Genomic DNA, 18,031 nt, shown 5'->3' with positions numbered 1-18,031 from the left:
GAAGCATACTAATAAAATCAGTAATAAATTTTTATGCAAAAGATTTAGAAACCACTCACCTTTTTAAAGCTTTTGAACACAAAATGCTTGCAATCAATCCCTTTTGAAACTGAATACTTGAAATCTTGAAATCACTCTTTTAATGCAATCCGGACAACACTTCTCTAATTTCCTCTCAAAATAGTAAGCAAAAAGGTAAATGAAGGGGAAGTAACCCCTTTTATACTCACCAAATGGGGAAGGTCGGCCAACCGCCTTCCCCCCCTATTTGCCACCTCTTGCATGAAATTTTACATGCACACATGTACCCATCTTATACACACATGCATTTTCACATTAATATATATATATATATATATATATATATATCCATATATTTACTTAATATCATTTTACATTCCGGCACGTAACAAATTATCATGCTATCACGAAAATCATTTAGTCAAATATTCACATATAAATTTACCTTGGGTAATAACCAGGATCTGGTTATCACATCAGTTTGCCATTCAACAAGTCAATAATAAAGTGAAAGATTAAAACTTACACTAAAGTAATTCAAACAAAATGTGGAAAAAGAATAATCAAAGTGTGGAAACCAAATGTTTTATCTTCCACTAACCCTAGGGGACCCATCTACAAATGGGTATCTAAAATCAAGTAATCTCTTTTTGCAGGTCTGTCATGTATGAATTTTGGATTCTAGATGCTCTAGACACATGACATGATATAAACAGTTGCTGACCAACTTTAAAGAAAAACATGGTGACACTGTTAATTTTGTAAACAATCAAAAGGGGTATGTAAAAGGTTATGGGATGCTGATCTTTGGAACTGTCACCATCATGAGAGTACTGTACATTGAAGGGTTAAAAACATGACCTCTTCAACATCAGCCAAATTTGTGACAAACTCTATGAAGTTCATTTTCATATTGATGGGTGCACTGTTAAAGATCCAAGTGAAGTCCAAGTGATAGTTGCCAAGAGAGATGGTAATCTTTACTTGGCATACTTCCTAAGTCTGAAAAACTCTCAAGCTATATGTTTGGCCTCCACAACTGTGAAGGAAGAAGGATGGATATGGCATAGAAGGCTTTCTCCCATAAACTTCAAAGCTATTGATCAGTTGGTGAAGAAAGACCTTAAAGGACTGCCATCCATTAAATTTAAAAAACTCACTCTCTATCTAGCTTGTGAAATGGGCAAGATGAAGAAAAGTCCACACGAAATTAAGGTTGAATCATCATGTAAATATCCTCTTGAGATGTTACATATAGATCTATGTGGACCCATGAGAGTAGAGAGTATTAATAGAAAGAAGTACATTCTAATGATGGTTGATGAGTACTCCAGCTATACATGGGTGGAGTTTCTAAGGCAAAAGTCTGATGCCCATAGATCATAATAGAATTCATAAAGAGGATACAAGTTTTTATGCAACTTCCTGTGCAAAAAGAGTAAGGAGTGATAATGACACATAATTCAAGAATGAAGCTCTTTGGAAATTCATGTCTTCTGTGGGAATTTCTCACAATTTTTTTGCTGTTAGAAATCCTTAATAGAATGGGGTTGTATAAAGAAAGAACAGAACATTAGTTGAAGCTACCAGGACAATGCTTACTCATGCTAATCTTCCTATGTTCTTACGGGCTGAAGCCATTTCAACAACATGCTTCACACAGAATAGATCAGTTGTCAACAAGAGGCTTTCTGAAACTCCTTATGAAATTATCAATAAGAGAAAACCTAACATCAAATTTCTTCATGTGTTTGGTTGCAGATGCTATCTACTAAATGGAAGAACTAACCTTGGAAAGTTTGACAAAAAAGCTTTTGAAGGCATCTTTGTTGGTTATTCACTTAACTCAGAGGCCTTTAAGAGTTTATGTCAAAACTTCCAGAGTTATTGTGGAAAACATCAATGTCAACTTTGATGAGGCTAGACAGACTTCTAAATTCAGGACTCAATCTTCAAAAGGAGGATTCTAAAAAGACTAAAGATACTAACTATAAATCTACAAATTCAGAGTTAGATCTACTTTCTAAAGAACTGTTTGATTTTTCTCTAGATATTTCTGCAGATTTTCTAAATCCAATTACATCCAAGGAGGTTATTGCAGAACCAAGTTCAAACAACCCACATCAAGCATATGCATATCAGGACCCACAAAGTCTGTTGTGTCTTCCTCAAATGAGCCAAATTCATTTATCCCTGAAACCCCTACGCCTAACTCTAAACCATCTTGTTCAGAGTTACAATATTCGGAAATACCTGCAGTTGAGAGGGAGTAACAAAGTGGAGAAAGTCCTACAATAATTGATGAGAATGATTTCCAGAACAATCAAGATACAACTCATCCCCTTCCCAATTCACACAGATGGACCAAAACTCACCCATTACATCAAGTGATTAGAGAAGTGTCTAAAGGAGTGCAAACAAGATTTGCCATAGCTAATGATTGTTTGTTGTCAATTTCATTAGTACAATTGAACCTAAAAAGACACTTGAGGCATTACAAGACCCTGATTAGGTTCTTGCCATGCAAGATGAGCTTAACCAATTTGAAAGAAACCAAGTCTAGAGACTCATCCCAAGGCCAAAGGGTAAATCTATAATTGATACCAAATGGGTTTTCAGAAATAAAAAGGATGAAAATGGAGTTTTAATTTAAAACAAGTAAAGGCTAGTAGCTAAAAAGGTTATTGTTAACAAGAAGGCATATATTTTGATGAAACCATTACCCCTGTGGCAAGGATAGAGGCTATTAGAATATTCTTAGCCTATGTTGCACATAAAAACTTCAAAGTTTACCAAATGGATGTTAAAAGTAAATTCTTAAATAGAGTTTTAAATGAAGAACTTTATGTTCAGCAACCAGAGAGCTTTGAGGATCCTAAGTACCCTAATCATATCTATGTCTTGGATAAAGCCTTGTTTGGACTTAAGCAAACTCCCACAGCTTGGTATGAAACTCTGTCTGAATTTCTTCTCGAATCTGGTTTCAAAATGGGTTCAATTGATACTACTTTATTTTTGAAGAAACAAGGTAAGGATTTAATCTTGATACAAATTTATGTGGATGATATTATTTTTGGGTTTACTAATCCTAAGTTTTGTAGAAACGTTTCAGACATAATGCAGACTAAGTTTGAAATAAGTATGATGGGTGAATTAAACTTTTTCTTAGGACTTCAAATTTAACAATCACCAAGAGGAATATTCATTAGTCACAAAGTATGGCAATGAAATCTTAAAAAAAATCAATATGTCAGATTATGCTACTCTAAAAACTTCAATGTCCCCTGACACAAAAATTGATGTAGACTTAAGTGAAAAGTCCATAGATCAAAAATTGTACAGAGGAATGATTGGATCTTTATTATATCTCACTGTGAGTATACATGATCTAATGTTTGCCACTTGCTTCTGTGCAAGATATCAAGCCAATCCAAAAGAATCTCACCCCATGGTTGTTAATAGAATCTTGAGATACCTTACCCATACTGCGCCTTTAGTATCCCAAAGACTTTGGATTTGATCTAATCAGTTTCACAGATGTAGATTATGGTGGCTGCAAGCTAGACAGAAAAAGTACCTCAGGTTCATGCCAGTTTTTGGGTGACAAGCTGGTGAGTTGGACATCCAAGAAACAAAATTGTGTTTCAACATTCACTGCAGAGACTGAATATGTGGCTGCTGTAAGATGTTGCTCACAAGTTCTATAGATGAAAACACAACTCAGAGACCACGTGTACACGTTCAACAGAGTTCCAATTTATTGAGTCAAGGACTGCCATAACCGTCACTGCTAATCTTGTGCAACACTCCAAGACTAAGCACATAGACATAAGGTACATTTCATTAAAGATCATGTTGAAAAAGGGAACATTGAAATGTATTTTGTCAATACAGACTTACAACTTGCTGACCCTTTTCACTAAGGCTCTAGATGAGAGGAGATTCAGTTTTCTAGCAAACAAGTTGGGAATGTTAAATTTGAGTTTATAAACCTTTCAGACCAAGCAAATACAACTTAGAATCCTTAGGTTCAGAATTCTTAACTTTTGCATCTCAGTTTTGTCTTCAAACTCTGAAATTCCCTAGTTCAGACTTTTGACACTTAGAATTCTTATATTAAGAACTCTAAACATTCACATTCCAGAACTCTGAAATACTTTCGTCCAGACTTCTACCTTAGAATCCTTAGATTCAGAACCCTTTTCTATGGATTTTAGATTTATCTTTCAAACTCTGAAATTCCCTAGTTCAGACTTCTGACACTTGGAATTCTTAGTTGTAGAACTCTTAACTATTGTAATTCAGAACCATCCTTAAAACTCTAAAATACCCTCATTCAGACTTTCCTTGGCTAAAATTTGTACAACTCAAAACTCGTAATTGTCGTTTTTCAGAATGATTCTATAACTCTGTAAAACTTTGGTTAAGACTTATGAGAAGTTGAAATTATGCTAAGTTAAAGAGTATAATATGAAAATTTTCATAAATATCTTAAAACTCTGGAAATTGGAAATTCAGATTTCTGAAAATGATGTTTTAGCTTACTTATTCTTTCCAGATCTTTGAATATGAACTATTCGGAGTTATTCTGAGAAAGTGAATAAACTTGTCTACTGTCGAGGGGTAGCAAACAACATGGTAAGAGTTCATTCCTCAACTAAATTTCAAAAATATGGATAGTGCTCAAACTAATGTTTCTTAGAATTTCATAACTCTTAGGATTTATAAATTTGAACAACTATTTTCAGAAATTTTCAAAACTTTATCTTTATATGCTTAGAAGAAGGACAACGTGTAGATATATTAAAATGTTTTCTAAATGTTCAAACTACTTCTTTGAACTCAAAAAGATTTTATTATTATCAGAAGTGTGAGTTTAAATGATTTTCTTTTAAAATTTGTTTGTAACATGTACTATCCCTTATCAGGTTTTTCATTGAGTCGATATTTGTGTATTTTCTCTTCATACATAAATCCAATACCTAATTCAGCTATTCTTCGAATTGTTATTATCAAGTCTCTAAAATGCAATATTCATTTTTGGTGATAATACACTCGTTTGAAATCCAATTTGTTTTCTAAATATATTGAAAATAATTCTTCATTGCTAAACACTTCATTATTCTTTGAATGCTTAATCTGTAAATTTGTTCATACATGTTTTCCTTCATTTCTTCCCATATCATTTAATCTTTGAATAATTCTTGGAATATTTATTGTCTTCTTGAAGAATACTTGTCTCTAGAGAATTATAATACTTGTTCAGTGATCACTAAACAGACTCAGTGATGATCTCTGAAATTGAGTAAAGAGAACTAAATAATTTTCGTTAGATAAAAAAGATCATCATCAAATCACTGAGAGAAAGGATCAAAGAAGCACCGTTAGCGCACACTCCCTACCGAGCGTAACCTCAACGATACTAAACCTTAATGCCTATCCATTCTGTAGTTGAGTGTCACCTCAACGCTTCATTCGACCTTTAGTGTATACCTATTAGCATTTAAGATAAGAACCCATAACTTCCTACTTGATAACACAAAACACTTAATCCTCTTGCATAAGGGTTAAAGCATCACTCCCATAATAACCACAACCCTATAGTCCGACTCATAAGAGTTCACCTCTGCAATACCGAGACGTCCTCAATGGCTACTCGAGCATTGGTCACAAAGTGAGAACATCAAGACTCCTCACTCATCAAACACGTATGACTCATATGTCTATGGATCCAATGCATTATAGTCTAAATCAAATGAGTCCAAATGAATGACCATTACACTCAAAACATATAATTCTCAAACAAATATAACACAAATAACATCCAAAACTCAACTTTGAGCAATTTAAATCAGATAATTGTCCCCCAAACTAAAGCGAGTCAAAATCAAACCAATAAATTCCACAACTCAATTGACTACATAATAAAAGTCAACATAAGTCGAAAGACGCATCTACCCAATATGTATGAAAACTCATGCTCCAAAATATGATTTGGTCAAAACTCACCATTGTTGAGATAAATCATCTCCAAAGGAAAACCATACAATTTATAATTCCTAAATATCTCATAATTCAATAATATGTAATTCCTGAACGATTTATAAAACCAAATATAGTAAAAGTGCATTTACATCAAATAATCACCATCATACATATAACAAATCATCAAAATATCATATTTCATGATTTATTCATCCAAACATCTAAAATCTCCAAATATAGCATTTTCCAAGATTTACAAAATCAAATGTACTAAAGATGCAATTTCATCAAATATTCAATAACATTTGATAAATATCAATTAGACTATTTTAAGACTCCAAAATGGACATTTTTGGTATGTATGAAGTTTTCACAAAACAACTTGAAACTCAACTTGCTAGGTTAAGTTAAACCTAGTTTTCAAATTTATCTCTAGCTTCCAAAAATGAAGACTTGAGATTCACAAATAGATATTCCAATAATCTTCTCAAGACCTCACTCCAAGACTAGAAATAAACCAAATATAAGCATAAACTTTAGATCTAAAAAGATCCCTAAAATGAAGCTCAATACACCCAAAAACTTACCTCATCAAAATTCTGAAAATCAACCAGCATGAATCTTCAATCGCCAAGATGAACCTTCCATTTACTCCAAAACATCCACAATGTTCCCAAAAGTCTTCCTCAATGAGAGATTAATGGAGGTTGGGGAGAGAAATGGGAAAAACCCTAGAAATTTGGGTTAAAAAGTTGACCAGAGGGGTTCCTGCGACCTTGGCCGCAACCTTAGGTCACAGGCAAAGTTGTGCGTGTTTCTCGTTTTGCTACACGACGTTCTAGCCATTCCCCGACCGTTTCCTAACAGTTTTTTGACCGTTTCTTAACCGTTTTCCCAACCATTTCTCAATTGTTTCCCAACCATTTTCCCTGCCTTTCTTCGACCATTTTCCCTGCCTTTCTTCGACCATTTTCCCGACCGTTCTCTAACTGTTTCTTGATCATTTCCCGACCGTTCTTGGACCATTTTCCCTATCATTTTTATTTAATAGTAACAACTGAAAAACGGGTGTTACTGCCACGGTGTGGGGGACGGAGTTCCTTAGTCTATTATATATATATATATATAAATTAATATAAAAATATATATAATATAGAAAATTTTAAAAAACTAAACCAAAAGAAAAGGGAAAAAGGAAGAAACTGATAAAAAGAATAGAATAGCCTCTGGATTGACTCAATAAATCTTCTAGACGAAGTTAGGACAAGAGATCAAAGGCGTTACAAAATGTAAAACACATGACTATAATTCATAATCGTCTGAAAAGAGAGACATAAAGCGTTATAGCATATAAATCACAGGAACCAAACATATAACTTACGCAAGAAATAATTTTTATTAAATATATAATATTTTAATAATACAATTAATATTGTAATTTACAAATAAAGTAGTTATTGAAATTGAATAAAATATTTTGTATAAATTTTGATTCTTTATTTTAGAATTTTTTAAATAAGTTTTTAGAGATATTTTCGATGACTCCATCAATATTAAACTTTAATGTTTCCCAATATGTTATTTGAACTCCTTAAACACGTTAAGATCATTTCTTATATTTTCAATATTTTTATTTGATGAAAAAGAAATTCAAAATTTACTTTTTGATATGAGTTGTAAAAGTTGATGAAATTGATTTAACCCCTAATAATGCCATCTATACACATGTAGATGGCTAAAATGTCGTGGCTCATTTGTCATTCATGAGGATAAGTGTTCTAAAAAGTTATTGAATGTCGACAAAGTGTTTATCAATCAAAACTACTTAGAAAATTCAAAGACTTTTTCTAATGTGTATCACTTCGTTTATTATCTACATCTATTTATGGTTCTTGTTGATCATTATCTTTAACATCTTTAGAGGTCCTTTTTTATATAAGTCGATGTTTGTTTTGCTCCTAAGACATTATGAGTAAAAACTTCTTTCTCTAAATTTTTTATGGCATCAGAGCGTAATATGGGAACCCTAACCGTAGATTAATCCCTCTCTACCAAAAGAATGATCGAAAGCGGTGGCGAGACTAGTCAAAGGATGGGTGACAAATCCATCATGAATATTTCATCACCATATTTTCTCACTCCTGCCGATCACCCTGGACAGAACTTCGTTGGAAAAATTCTTCTTAGGGATGGGAATTACAACGATTGGCAAAGTGAGATGACGAATGCATTATTCGCCAAAAACAAAATTGGCTTTGTCGATAACACCATTTCCAAGCTGAAAGAAGGTTCCAATGATCTTATAAGTTGGAAACATTGAAACGAGATGGTGAGAGGATGGTTGGTCAGCGCGATGGAAAAGAAGATCAGAAGCAGCATTAAATATACCATTACTGCCCGAGACATATGGCTTGATCTTGAAGAGAGATTCGTCAAAGAAAATGCACCTCGGGCGTACAAGTTGCAAAGAACCGTCACTACAATACCCCAAGAAAATATGACAGTCTCAGCCTGCTACACCAAACTGAGAGGGGTTTGGTTTGAGATCCTATCCATCAGTTCAACCCCAACGTGTACTTGTAACGGGTGCACTTGTGGGTTAGCAAAAAAAATCTCAAAGATGGGCATAAACGAGGAATATGGAGCCGTCAAAACACAGATTCTGAGCAACAATCCTCTTCCCATACTAGGAGTGGCTTAACACCTAGTTATCCAAGATGAACAACAACGACAAATTGGCATTGCATGCAATGCCACCACAGATGCAACAACATTTCAAACATCCAAGAAAAGTTTTTCTCAACCAACTGGTAAGAATAATTCTCACATTGTGAATAAAAGAGATGAACGTGGAAAATCGAACGATCAATGGTGCAGTCATTGCCACAAATCACAAGATCGACGGGTGTTTTGAACTAGTGGGGTATCCGGAATGGTGGACAGTGAAAGCCACCACTTCCAAAACTCAATCCAACAAACCTAGGACTCAACCCCGGGCAGCTGCGGTTAAAGAAGACAATTGTATTCCTAGTTTTACTAAGGAGGAGTATGATCGTCTACTACATATGCTACAAGAAACGAAAGAAAATGAACAAACATCAATGGAAAATATGACTGGTGGTGTGTGGATAACTATACCCTCAAAAGACTATAATAACAAGTAAATCATGCAAGAATACATGGTTTATAAGTGTCGTCCAAAGCAAGTAATAGTGGTAAGTAATAACAAATATCGTTCCACAGAGATTTAAATTGTAAAGAGAGTCACAAAAGTTAACTTTAAAGTGAGATTTCAGAAAAGGGTTTTTGGAAGCAATAAAGCTTCAGAGAGAAAATATCTTTGCGAGAGTTGGTAACCAAATATTGAAATGAAACAATAGTTAAAAGATAGTATGGATGCAAGATCAGGTTGGATTTCAGCAACGAAGTGTAATGAATATTGCCCTAAAATTAGCTCTTTACAACACCACTGGATTGAACGACCTTCCAAGGAAGTGCACATTAGACCATATGTTAGAATTGCACTTGGTGATGCATCAATCCCAAACTAGTACAAATCTTTCCTTTCTTTCCATATAGTTTTGCAACCCATAAGATTATGGCGACTCTTTATAGCGTCTATAACACACCTAGTAAAAATATTTGCATTGTCTTAATTTTAAGTCCAACTCATCTGAATAAAATAACATGTGTCAATTTGTCAAAGATTACCAGATGAAATATTGATACCACTTGGGAATAGCGAAATAAATTGCTATTAGCAAAACAATAATCGACTAACACTTGGCGTAATCTCACAACCTTCACTTACACCCATACTAGGGTATTTAGCCTAGCATGAATGAATATAAGTGTTTAAAAATAAATGACATAAATAGAAATGACTGAATGTGAATGACGTAAAAGTAAATTTTGCATGAAAAGTAAAGAGAAATTTGGAAAGGTTGTTGTAGCAACTGACAATGACGAAAAACACTTAAAAGTACTTGCTAAATAATATAAAAAAGTAACAAGGACCCAAAGCTTAGATGAAGTTTTGCTCCTGATAATAAAGTGTATATTGTTCAAAGTGTTATAATTGTTACTACTAAACAATAGATTACCTCCATATATATACTAGCAAAAGGGAATCGAAAGTACTAGTGGGTAATACCCATTGGTTATTAACAAATTGATAAAAGAAAAGATGCTTTAGTATAAAAGGTTAAGGTATCTTTGTAGTGGCATCTTCTATCAAAATCGCCTTCTATCAGTACTAGAAGATGTCATCCTCCAAAACTTGATTTTTCAACATATTCAACGGGATCGAGCCAGCTGTGCCAATATCCAGTGTCCAGTGCAGAAATAATGTATACACCTGCTATAGCAATGCTTATGTCAGCATTGTGTTCACCAAATACACAAAACAGTACCATTCCCGCATCCTAGCTCCAATGAATGTGAAACCATAAAATAAGACTAAAAGACTCAATATAGGATTGAGAAAGGTGTAAAATGAAGTGAAATAAAGTTATAATTAGGTGCTAAAGTGTATGATTATACACACTTATCAACTGGTAAGACCAATTCACACAAGTCTTGGGTCATTGATTCTGGTGCTAGTGAACATATCACTCACCATAAGGAATGGTTGAAAACAACCAACAACCATGAAGATCTTTCAACCATAACAATACCTAACGGGGATTCCATACCTATGAAGGGAATCGGTAACATCCATTTATTAGATGGGTTTGATCTAAAACATGTATTAAATGTACCAAATTTTAAGTGCAACTTTTTATCCATAAGTAAATTCACTCATGATTTGAAATGCTCACTTTTTTTCTGGACACGTGTTTAATACAAGACTTACAATCGAAGAACATGATTGAGATGGGTAAGGAACACAATGAATTGTATTATATAGACTCATTTAAGCATGGAGGAATGGCAATGTCAGTTTTGAGTCATCAAGAAGTTTGACATGGAAGATTGGAACATGCTTCAGGAATGGTGATTAGAAAAATTCAGCAAATAAAAAGCATTGGTAATAACAATCATCTTTATGATTCTTGTATCTGTGCAAAACAAAGCAAGCTTCCTTTTCAAATTAGTTTCTCCATGACGGTTGAATGTTTTGATTTAATACATGTTGATATTTGGGGTCGTTACCAACATGCTTCTATGAATGGTGCTCATTATTTTATGTCTATTGTTAAAGATCATAGTCGTGGTGTTTGAGCATATTTGATGTAAAATAAATCCAAAGCTTCTTATTTGTTGACAATGTTTATTAATATGGTAGAAACACAATTTGACAAAAGGATAAAGAGGTTGTGAACCGATAATGGTTCAGAATTTAGATCCCGATACATGCTTGAGTTCTACAAAGAAAAATGAATTTTGTCAGAAACTTCATGCCCATACACGCCACAACAAAATGGCGTAGTTGAGCCAAAACATATACACTTATCAGAGATGAGTTGAACACCGTGTTTTCAAGCATCTTTGCTGATAGAGTTCAGGGAGATTGTGTGCTCACAACTGCATACATCATAAATAAACTAATCACTCGAACTCTCAATAATAATAGACCTCATGAAATTCTACTTGGCAAAACACCAACATACTACCATCTTCGGGTTTTCGGGTGTCTTGCATATGCTCATGACAACTTGTGCAAACAAGATAAGTTCGGAGAAAAGGTGAGGGCGTGTGTGTTTTTGGAATACCCAATGGAACATAAGGGGTATAAACTCTATGACATGAAGGACGAGAGAATATATAGTAGCCGTAATGTTACTTTTGTCGAAAACATGTTTCCTTTTGGTGAAACTTATGAAAGTCACAAACTATCGAGCATGAAAATCTTGAAGATTCATTGCCCACGGTCCAACGAGCCTATGAACAAGCCCAACAAGATACGGATGTTGAGTGGGGAGAACCAAATAGCCTATAAAGACCGAATTCTCAAATAGATCAGGCGAACCGGATTACCAATGTTGAACGAAATGTTGTAGAACCGGTTCCCCACAAAAACAATGATGGGGAAATATCGCAACAAGAAAGAATGGGAGTGCGATAAAGCACTCGAGAAAAAGCAAGGCCAAAATACCTTGAAGAATACAAATCTGACTTGCCACCCTCTCTTGAACATACGCAAGCCAAACCTACTTCAGGTTTCTCCATGGTACATCCTCTCTCTCAATACGTGTCATATAATAAATTTTCAAAAACTCATCGTGCTTTCTTTGCAGCCATCACGTCTCAAGATGAGCCTAAAAGTTTTTCACAGGAATTAAAGGATTCAAAATGGCATGAAGCTATGAGTAAAGAGATCCAAGCACTTGAAAAAAATCGGACTTGGATCCTAACCAAGCTTCCTCCTAGAAAGATGGTGATAGAGTCAAAGTGGTTTTATAAGATCAAACATGAACCCAATGGAGAAGTGGAGTAAGACAAGGCATGTTTAATAGCAAAGGGCCACACCCAAATTGAAGGCATAGACTTTCACGAAATCTTTGCCCCAGTAACAAAGTTAGTCACACTTCGATGCACAATAGTAGTGGCAGCCAAGAAGCAATGGGAAGTTCATCAACTGGATGTAAATAATGCATTTTTGCATGGTGATCTCGACGAAGAAGTGTACATGAAAGTGCCACAAGATTTCACTAAAGCTACTGAAAATCGTGTGTACATACTACAAAAGTCCATCTATGGGTTACGACAGGCATCATGAAATTGGTATCAAAAGTTTACCAAAGCTCTTGTTGAAACCGGTTTTCGGCACTCAAAGAAGACCACTCTATGTTTGTATTTCTAAAAGGTGTCACTCATGTCATCGTCCTCATCTATCATTGTCGATGATGTTTTACTGATGGAAACGACAATAAAAAGATCAAAGATGTCAAAGAACATTTACATGCACGCTTTAACATCAAAAATTTGGGTCCACTTAAATATTTTTCAGGAATCGAGGTTGCGCAATTTGCTGAAGGTTTTATGATTAGTCAACTGAAATACACACCAGATATATTGGAGGATTGTTGAGTTCAAACATGTCGTGCCAGTGCTTTTCCTTCGAAAAGATGTTGATAGTCCTGAAGTTGATGCCTCTCAATACCGACGTCTAGTAGGACGGTAGATTTATGTCACCGTCACAAGGTTTGACACCGTTTACTCTGTGAACTAACTCAGTTAGTTTTTGAGCAACTCACAACAAATCCACATGGATGTTGTATTTTGTCTTCTTTGATACCTAAAATCCACGCCGAGACAAGGTTTATTTTTGCCCTCGGATGGAAATTTAGAACTTGTGGCTTATTGCGATGCAAGTTGACTTAGTTGCCCATCTACCAGTGTTGGGTTCAAGTATGCACGTTATTGTTGTATTCAAATTCTCCATTTTACATGCTTTGTAATAGATCAGTTTAATTTTTCCTTAGTATAAATAGTGTTTAGCTTTGTAATTAGTTATTAACAATTCTGTAATTCCATATTAGCATTGTAATTCTCTCTCAAGCAATACATGAGATTTGGTGATAATTTCTCTCTGAACTTCATCTTATTTTTTATTCTTGAATATCATGATCAGAATTGTATGAATTTGGACATTTCAACCAGACATTCGAACACAAGATATTTTATCAACCTTGGTGGTGCACGAATCTCGTGGAGAACAAAGAAACAAAGTGTGGTCTCCTGCTCATCAGTTAAAACTGAGTACAGAGCCATGACAACTATTGTTTGTGAAGTTCTATGGTTACGATGGCTTCTTCGAGATCTTAATGTTGCACAAATTAGTGCAACTTAGATAATGTGTGACAATCAAACAACATGCGACATTGCTGTAAATGTGGTCTATCTTGAGCGTACAAAGCATGTAGAAATGGATTGTTATTTTGTTCGAGAACGCATAGACAGTGGAGAGATAACACCGTGTGCCATTCGTTTTGTGTCTCCACCGGCAGACATTTTCACCAAGGCTTTTGGGTCTGATCGTTTTTGATCCTTATACGACAAGTTGGGTGTTTGTATCCTTTCCAATCCAACTTGAAGGGGACTTTTGAGATTTATATCTCTGCCTCTATTTATGGTCTTTATTGACCATTATCTTTACCTTCTTTACAGGTCCTTTGTCAGGACCTTTTCTATGATGTTTATTTTGCTCCTAAGACATTATGAATAAAAACTTCTTTCTCTAAATTTATTATGATGCAGTTTTGTATCTTGTATCATGTAATAACATCGAGGATCAATATAATTGTTTATTGCATTTGTGTAAAGCTAATAAAAAAGACTTTAAGAGACTCTAAAAACACGTGTTGTATATTTTAAAGGTCATGAATGAGGATTGTTGTACATTTAGAGAATCTCCAACATGTGCGTATGTCCTCATTCTTAGTTCATTACGTGACTACACCAATGCCCATTGCACATTGTGCATATTGAATGTGCATACAAAACATTAGAAGCATTAATGAGGGATTTTTTAGATCAATTCACATTGGACATAGAAGAAGAATTTTGCTTCCGCTCAATTAAGCTTCCTCTTCTTCCTTTACATTGATATTTTCAATAAAATCATCACACAGTAAATCAACAAAACTCCAAGTGATCGCATGAAGGAGTCATATATTTCTTTTATTCTTTTCTGTCAACATATACTTTTAGTTCACATTGTGCATCGACGATAACACACATATTTACTTGTTTGATGTAACCAATGCATACAGTGATGACACACTGAGTATCTTTTGTTACAAAGATAAAACATAAAGACAAGGATTTTCACATTGTGATTTCTCCAAGGAAAATTCAATCATGCATAAATCGTTTTGATTTCTCCACAATGATATGATTTGAATTTGCATGATTATAGGAATTTAGATGATGGAATTAAAGAATTAAAATTAATTATGAATTATTTTCAATGTAATTAAGACAATTATACATATATTTTTTAAATATAATTAAGGTAAGCGATGAGATATGTAATAGGGCTTATAATTTTTTCACTTTATAATCATTCGTTGACTACATTTAGACCCAACACATACATACATATCTATATATATAGACTTTGCAAATCATGTTATTTGTTTAAAATGTACAAACATTATTCAAGCAATCATAATTTTTTATTTTGTTCATTTTTTTGTAATTATGAGAGGTTGATTAACTATTTTTATTGTAGATGGTGTTAATCATAGATATTATCATCTTCATTATATTAATTTTAGATAAATACATGAAACAGTTTCATTAAAAATGAAACAATTTCATAGCCATATATGAAACAACTTCATCAAAAAAATATTATATGAAACAATTTCATGAATTTTTTTTCAGAACATTAAACATTGAAATCAACGGATTAAGGTTGTTTGCATTTGATCGCTCTCTCTCTCTCTCTCTCTCTCTATATATATATATATATATATATATATATATGGTTGGATTCATGTGATACCAAGGGTTTTTCGTGAGACCCGTAATACGAATTTATGTTCATTGATCAACTTTATAAGCTAAAAATCTAATGGTCTAAAGTTGCACGGTGACAATTTTACAATTATTGAGAAGTCTCATGACAATTTTATGATTATGAATGTTCAGATTGTAGATCTAATTCAAAGGTTGAGAATTGGTCTTACGGGTCTCATGAAAAACCTTTGGTCTCACATGATCCCAAATCTATATATATATATATATATATATATATATATAAACAAACTTGGGATCATTTGAATCAACTTATTTTCATGAGACCTATGAGATCACTTTAGAACTCTTAGATGAGATTTTTGATCTCGACAAACTTTCACAACAGAATGCCAAACCTTCATAAAAATACTAATCTTCCACACAAAAACACAACAAACTTTACCAAAAAACACAACCTAAACATCCACAATATATCTCACAATCATACAAAAAATGATTAATCTTACGTGAAACCAATCCTAATTATATATTTATTTTAATCACGTTGTTGATGCATGGTCGATGAGTGTTGCTTGCATCCAAAGATACTACAGTGACCCAGTCTTGGATCTCGCACAAACGACATCGACACTCTCTTCATTTCAGTCGAATTTGTAATGATTAATTACAAGTCGAATTTGTAATGATTATGATATCAATGATATTCAAAATTGAGACTACAAACATCTTGAAAAAACAAGTCCTGCTTCCCAAACAGTATTGTCCAAATTAAGACTACATAAAGAAACAACACACATACATCAAAAAAGAGGTAATAAAGACGAATTAAGCTAATTGGGAGTCGAAAAGAGGTAATAAAATAATCCGAATACCAAACATAATTGACTCACTACAGATTCGAAAATGATGTATGCCCACTACCGATAATGAGAGACTACATCGTCATCATATACTGCCATGAGGTTTGTAGCATCGTTGTCGTCTTAAACCGTTATTATAGATCAAAAAAGATAAAATGATCTATAAGTTTCGATTTGTATTATGATGAAATAAAAACCATAAATAAAAAGATAAAGATGCATGATTGTTTGAGGTTTAATAATTGGGATATAGTTTTTATTTGATATGATAAATACAAAAGAAAAGGAGGTTTGGCGTGAAGGATGAGCAAATGAAAAATGAGCAACACGACAACAAGGTTGCAATTTAATTATGATTATCGTAGCACACCCATGCCCATTAGACTTTTCTTTTTTGCTTGTCAACCAAGGGATCACATTTAGAGCTATGTTCAAAAAAAATTATAATAAAATATGAAAATTCTAAATTCAAAAAAAGAAAAATTCAACTGTTATTCTATTTTTACAATTCTAAACATTAACTATATTAATAAAATACTTAATATATTTAATAAAATATTATACATCTGATTTCAATAAGTTTAATTGGTTGGATATGATTCAAATGCTGTTTCTCTCTCTCTTGTATAAAGTTTTAGAAATTTCTCTAAATTTAGAGATTTTTACAATCTCTCTTCCATTTTCTCTATTTTAGAATTGAAGACAACATAGCTATTGGAGCAATAAAAATGCTAAAATCTCACTTTTATCTATTTTAACATAACTGTTGTAGATGTTCTCGATTTTTCCTAGTTTTTTCTTCACCAAACTTCTCCTAGTTTTAATAACTATAAACGTTGAATACTCCATCATATATATGATCTATAAATATTATTCTTTTTGTCCCAAAATAATTGTCAATACGATCTTAGAAATATATAATTATATTTGTAATTAATAAAAAAAATGATTTTGTCCTTAAGTATATTATATTTTTTTTATCCATCTCGTAACAAGTGTAAAATAAGACAATAGATTTTTATCTTTGAATAAAACTTATTTTGAGACAAATTAAAATAGTAATGTAGACATTTATTTTAAAACATAGCAAAGATAATAATCTATTGGAAGCAATTATCTTCGGTTTTCAATTATTTGTTTGATTTTATTTATATTATAGTATACGAGATGATCTACAACGTATAGCGTTGTCTAACTCATAATATTAACAAAAATGTAAATAAATTAACACTGAAATTGTTGCCCGAAAATATAAATATTAACGGAATGACAACAAATATTTATAAAATGTTAATGTAAGGATTAGGGTTATGATACCTCCCAAGACAAGTATAAAGATAAAAAGTCAAATTTAAGGAGGAATAAAAATACTCTTGTGTTTATGGAGGTTCAAATGCGATGAATATAGGCTACCTACAAAGCATGTGGTCTCCTTGTGATTAATCGGCTCGCATAACGGGTTGGATATTCAGATTAATAAAAAAAAGATAAAAAGTGGTTAAACAAAAAAAAAAGTGGATAGACTCTTAAGAGCATCCCCATACGTATGGCAATACGACTTTCAGTTTAAATTGTATTTCACTTTTACTTTCACGTAAGATTGTCAATTATAATTGTTGCAATTAGCGTTGCAAGCCATGTCAACATCACTTTCCAATTTCTATTTTTAAGAATTTAAATAAACTAATTTTTAAATAAAACATATATTTTATGAATTAATAATATCGATTTATTTT

General features: G+C 33.1%; 1 protein-coding gene across 1 annotated transcript; it reads left to right on the top strand.

Moving 5' to 3' along the window:
* The first annotated feature begins 8,359 nt into the window (after positions 1-8,359).
* On the top strand, positions 8,360-8,707 carry LOC112505939. The gene has a single exon (XM_025109974.1). The coding sequence runs from the start codon at positions 8,360-8,362 to the stop codon at positions 8,705-8,707; it is 348 nt and encodes a 115-aa protein (XP_024965742.1).
* The last annotated feature ends 9,324 nt before the right edge of the window (positions 8,708-18,031 follow it).

Source organism: Cynara cardunculus (assembly GCF_001531365.2).
Source record: "Cynara cardunculus var. scolymus isolate 2C chromosome LG 2, CcrdV1, whole genome shotgun sequence".
NCBI classification, from domain to species: domain Eukaryota; kingdom Viridiplantae; phylum Streptophyta; class Magnoliopsida; order Asterales; family Asteraceae; genus Cynara; species Cynara cardunculus.
This window is presented reverse-complemented; position numbering and strand designations above follow the sequence as displayed.

What these genes read in the sequence shown, in the direction of transcription:
- LOC112505939 (XM_025109974.1), top strand. Translation starts at nt 8,360, where the DNA reads ATGGAAAAGAAGATCAGAAGCAGCATTAAATATACCATTACTGCCCGA.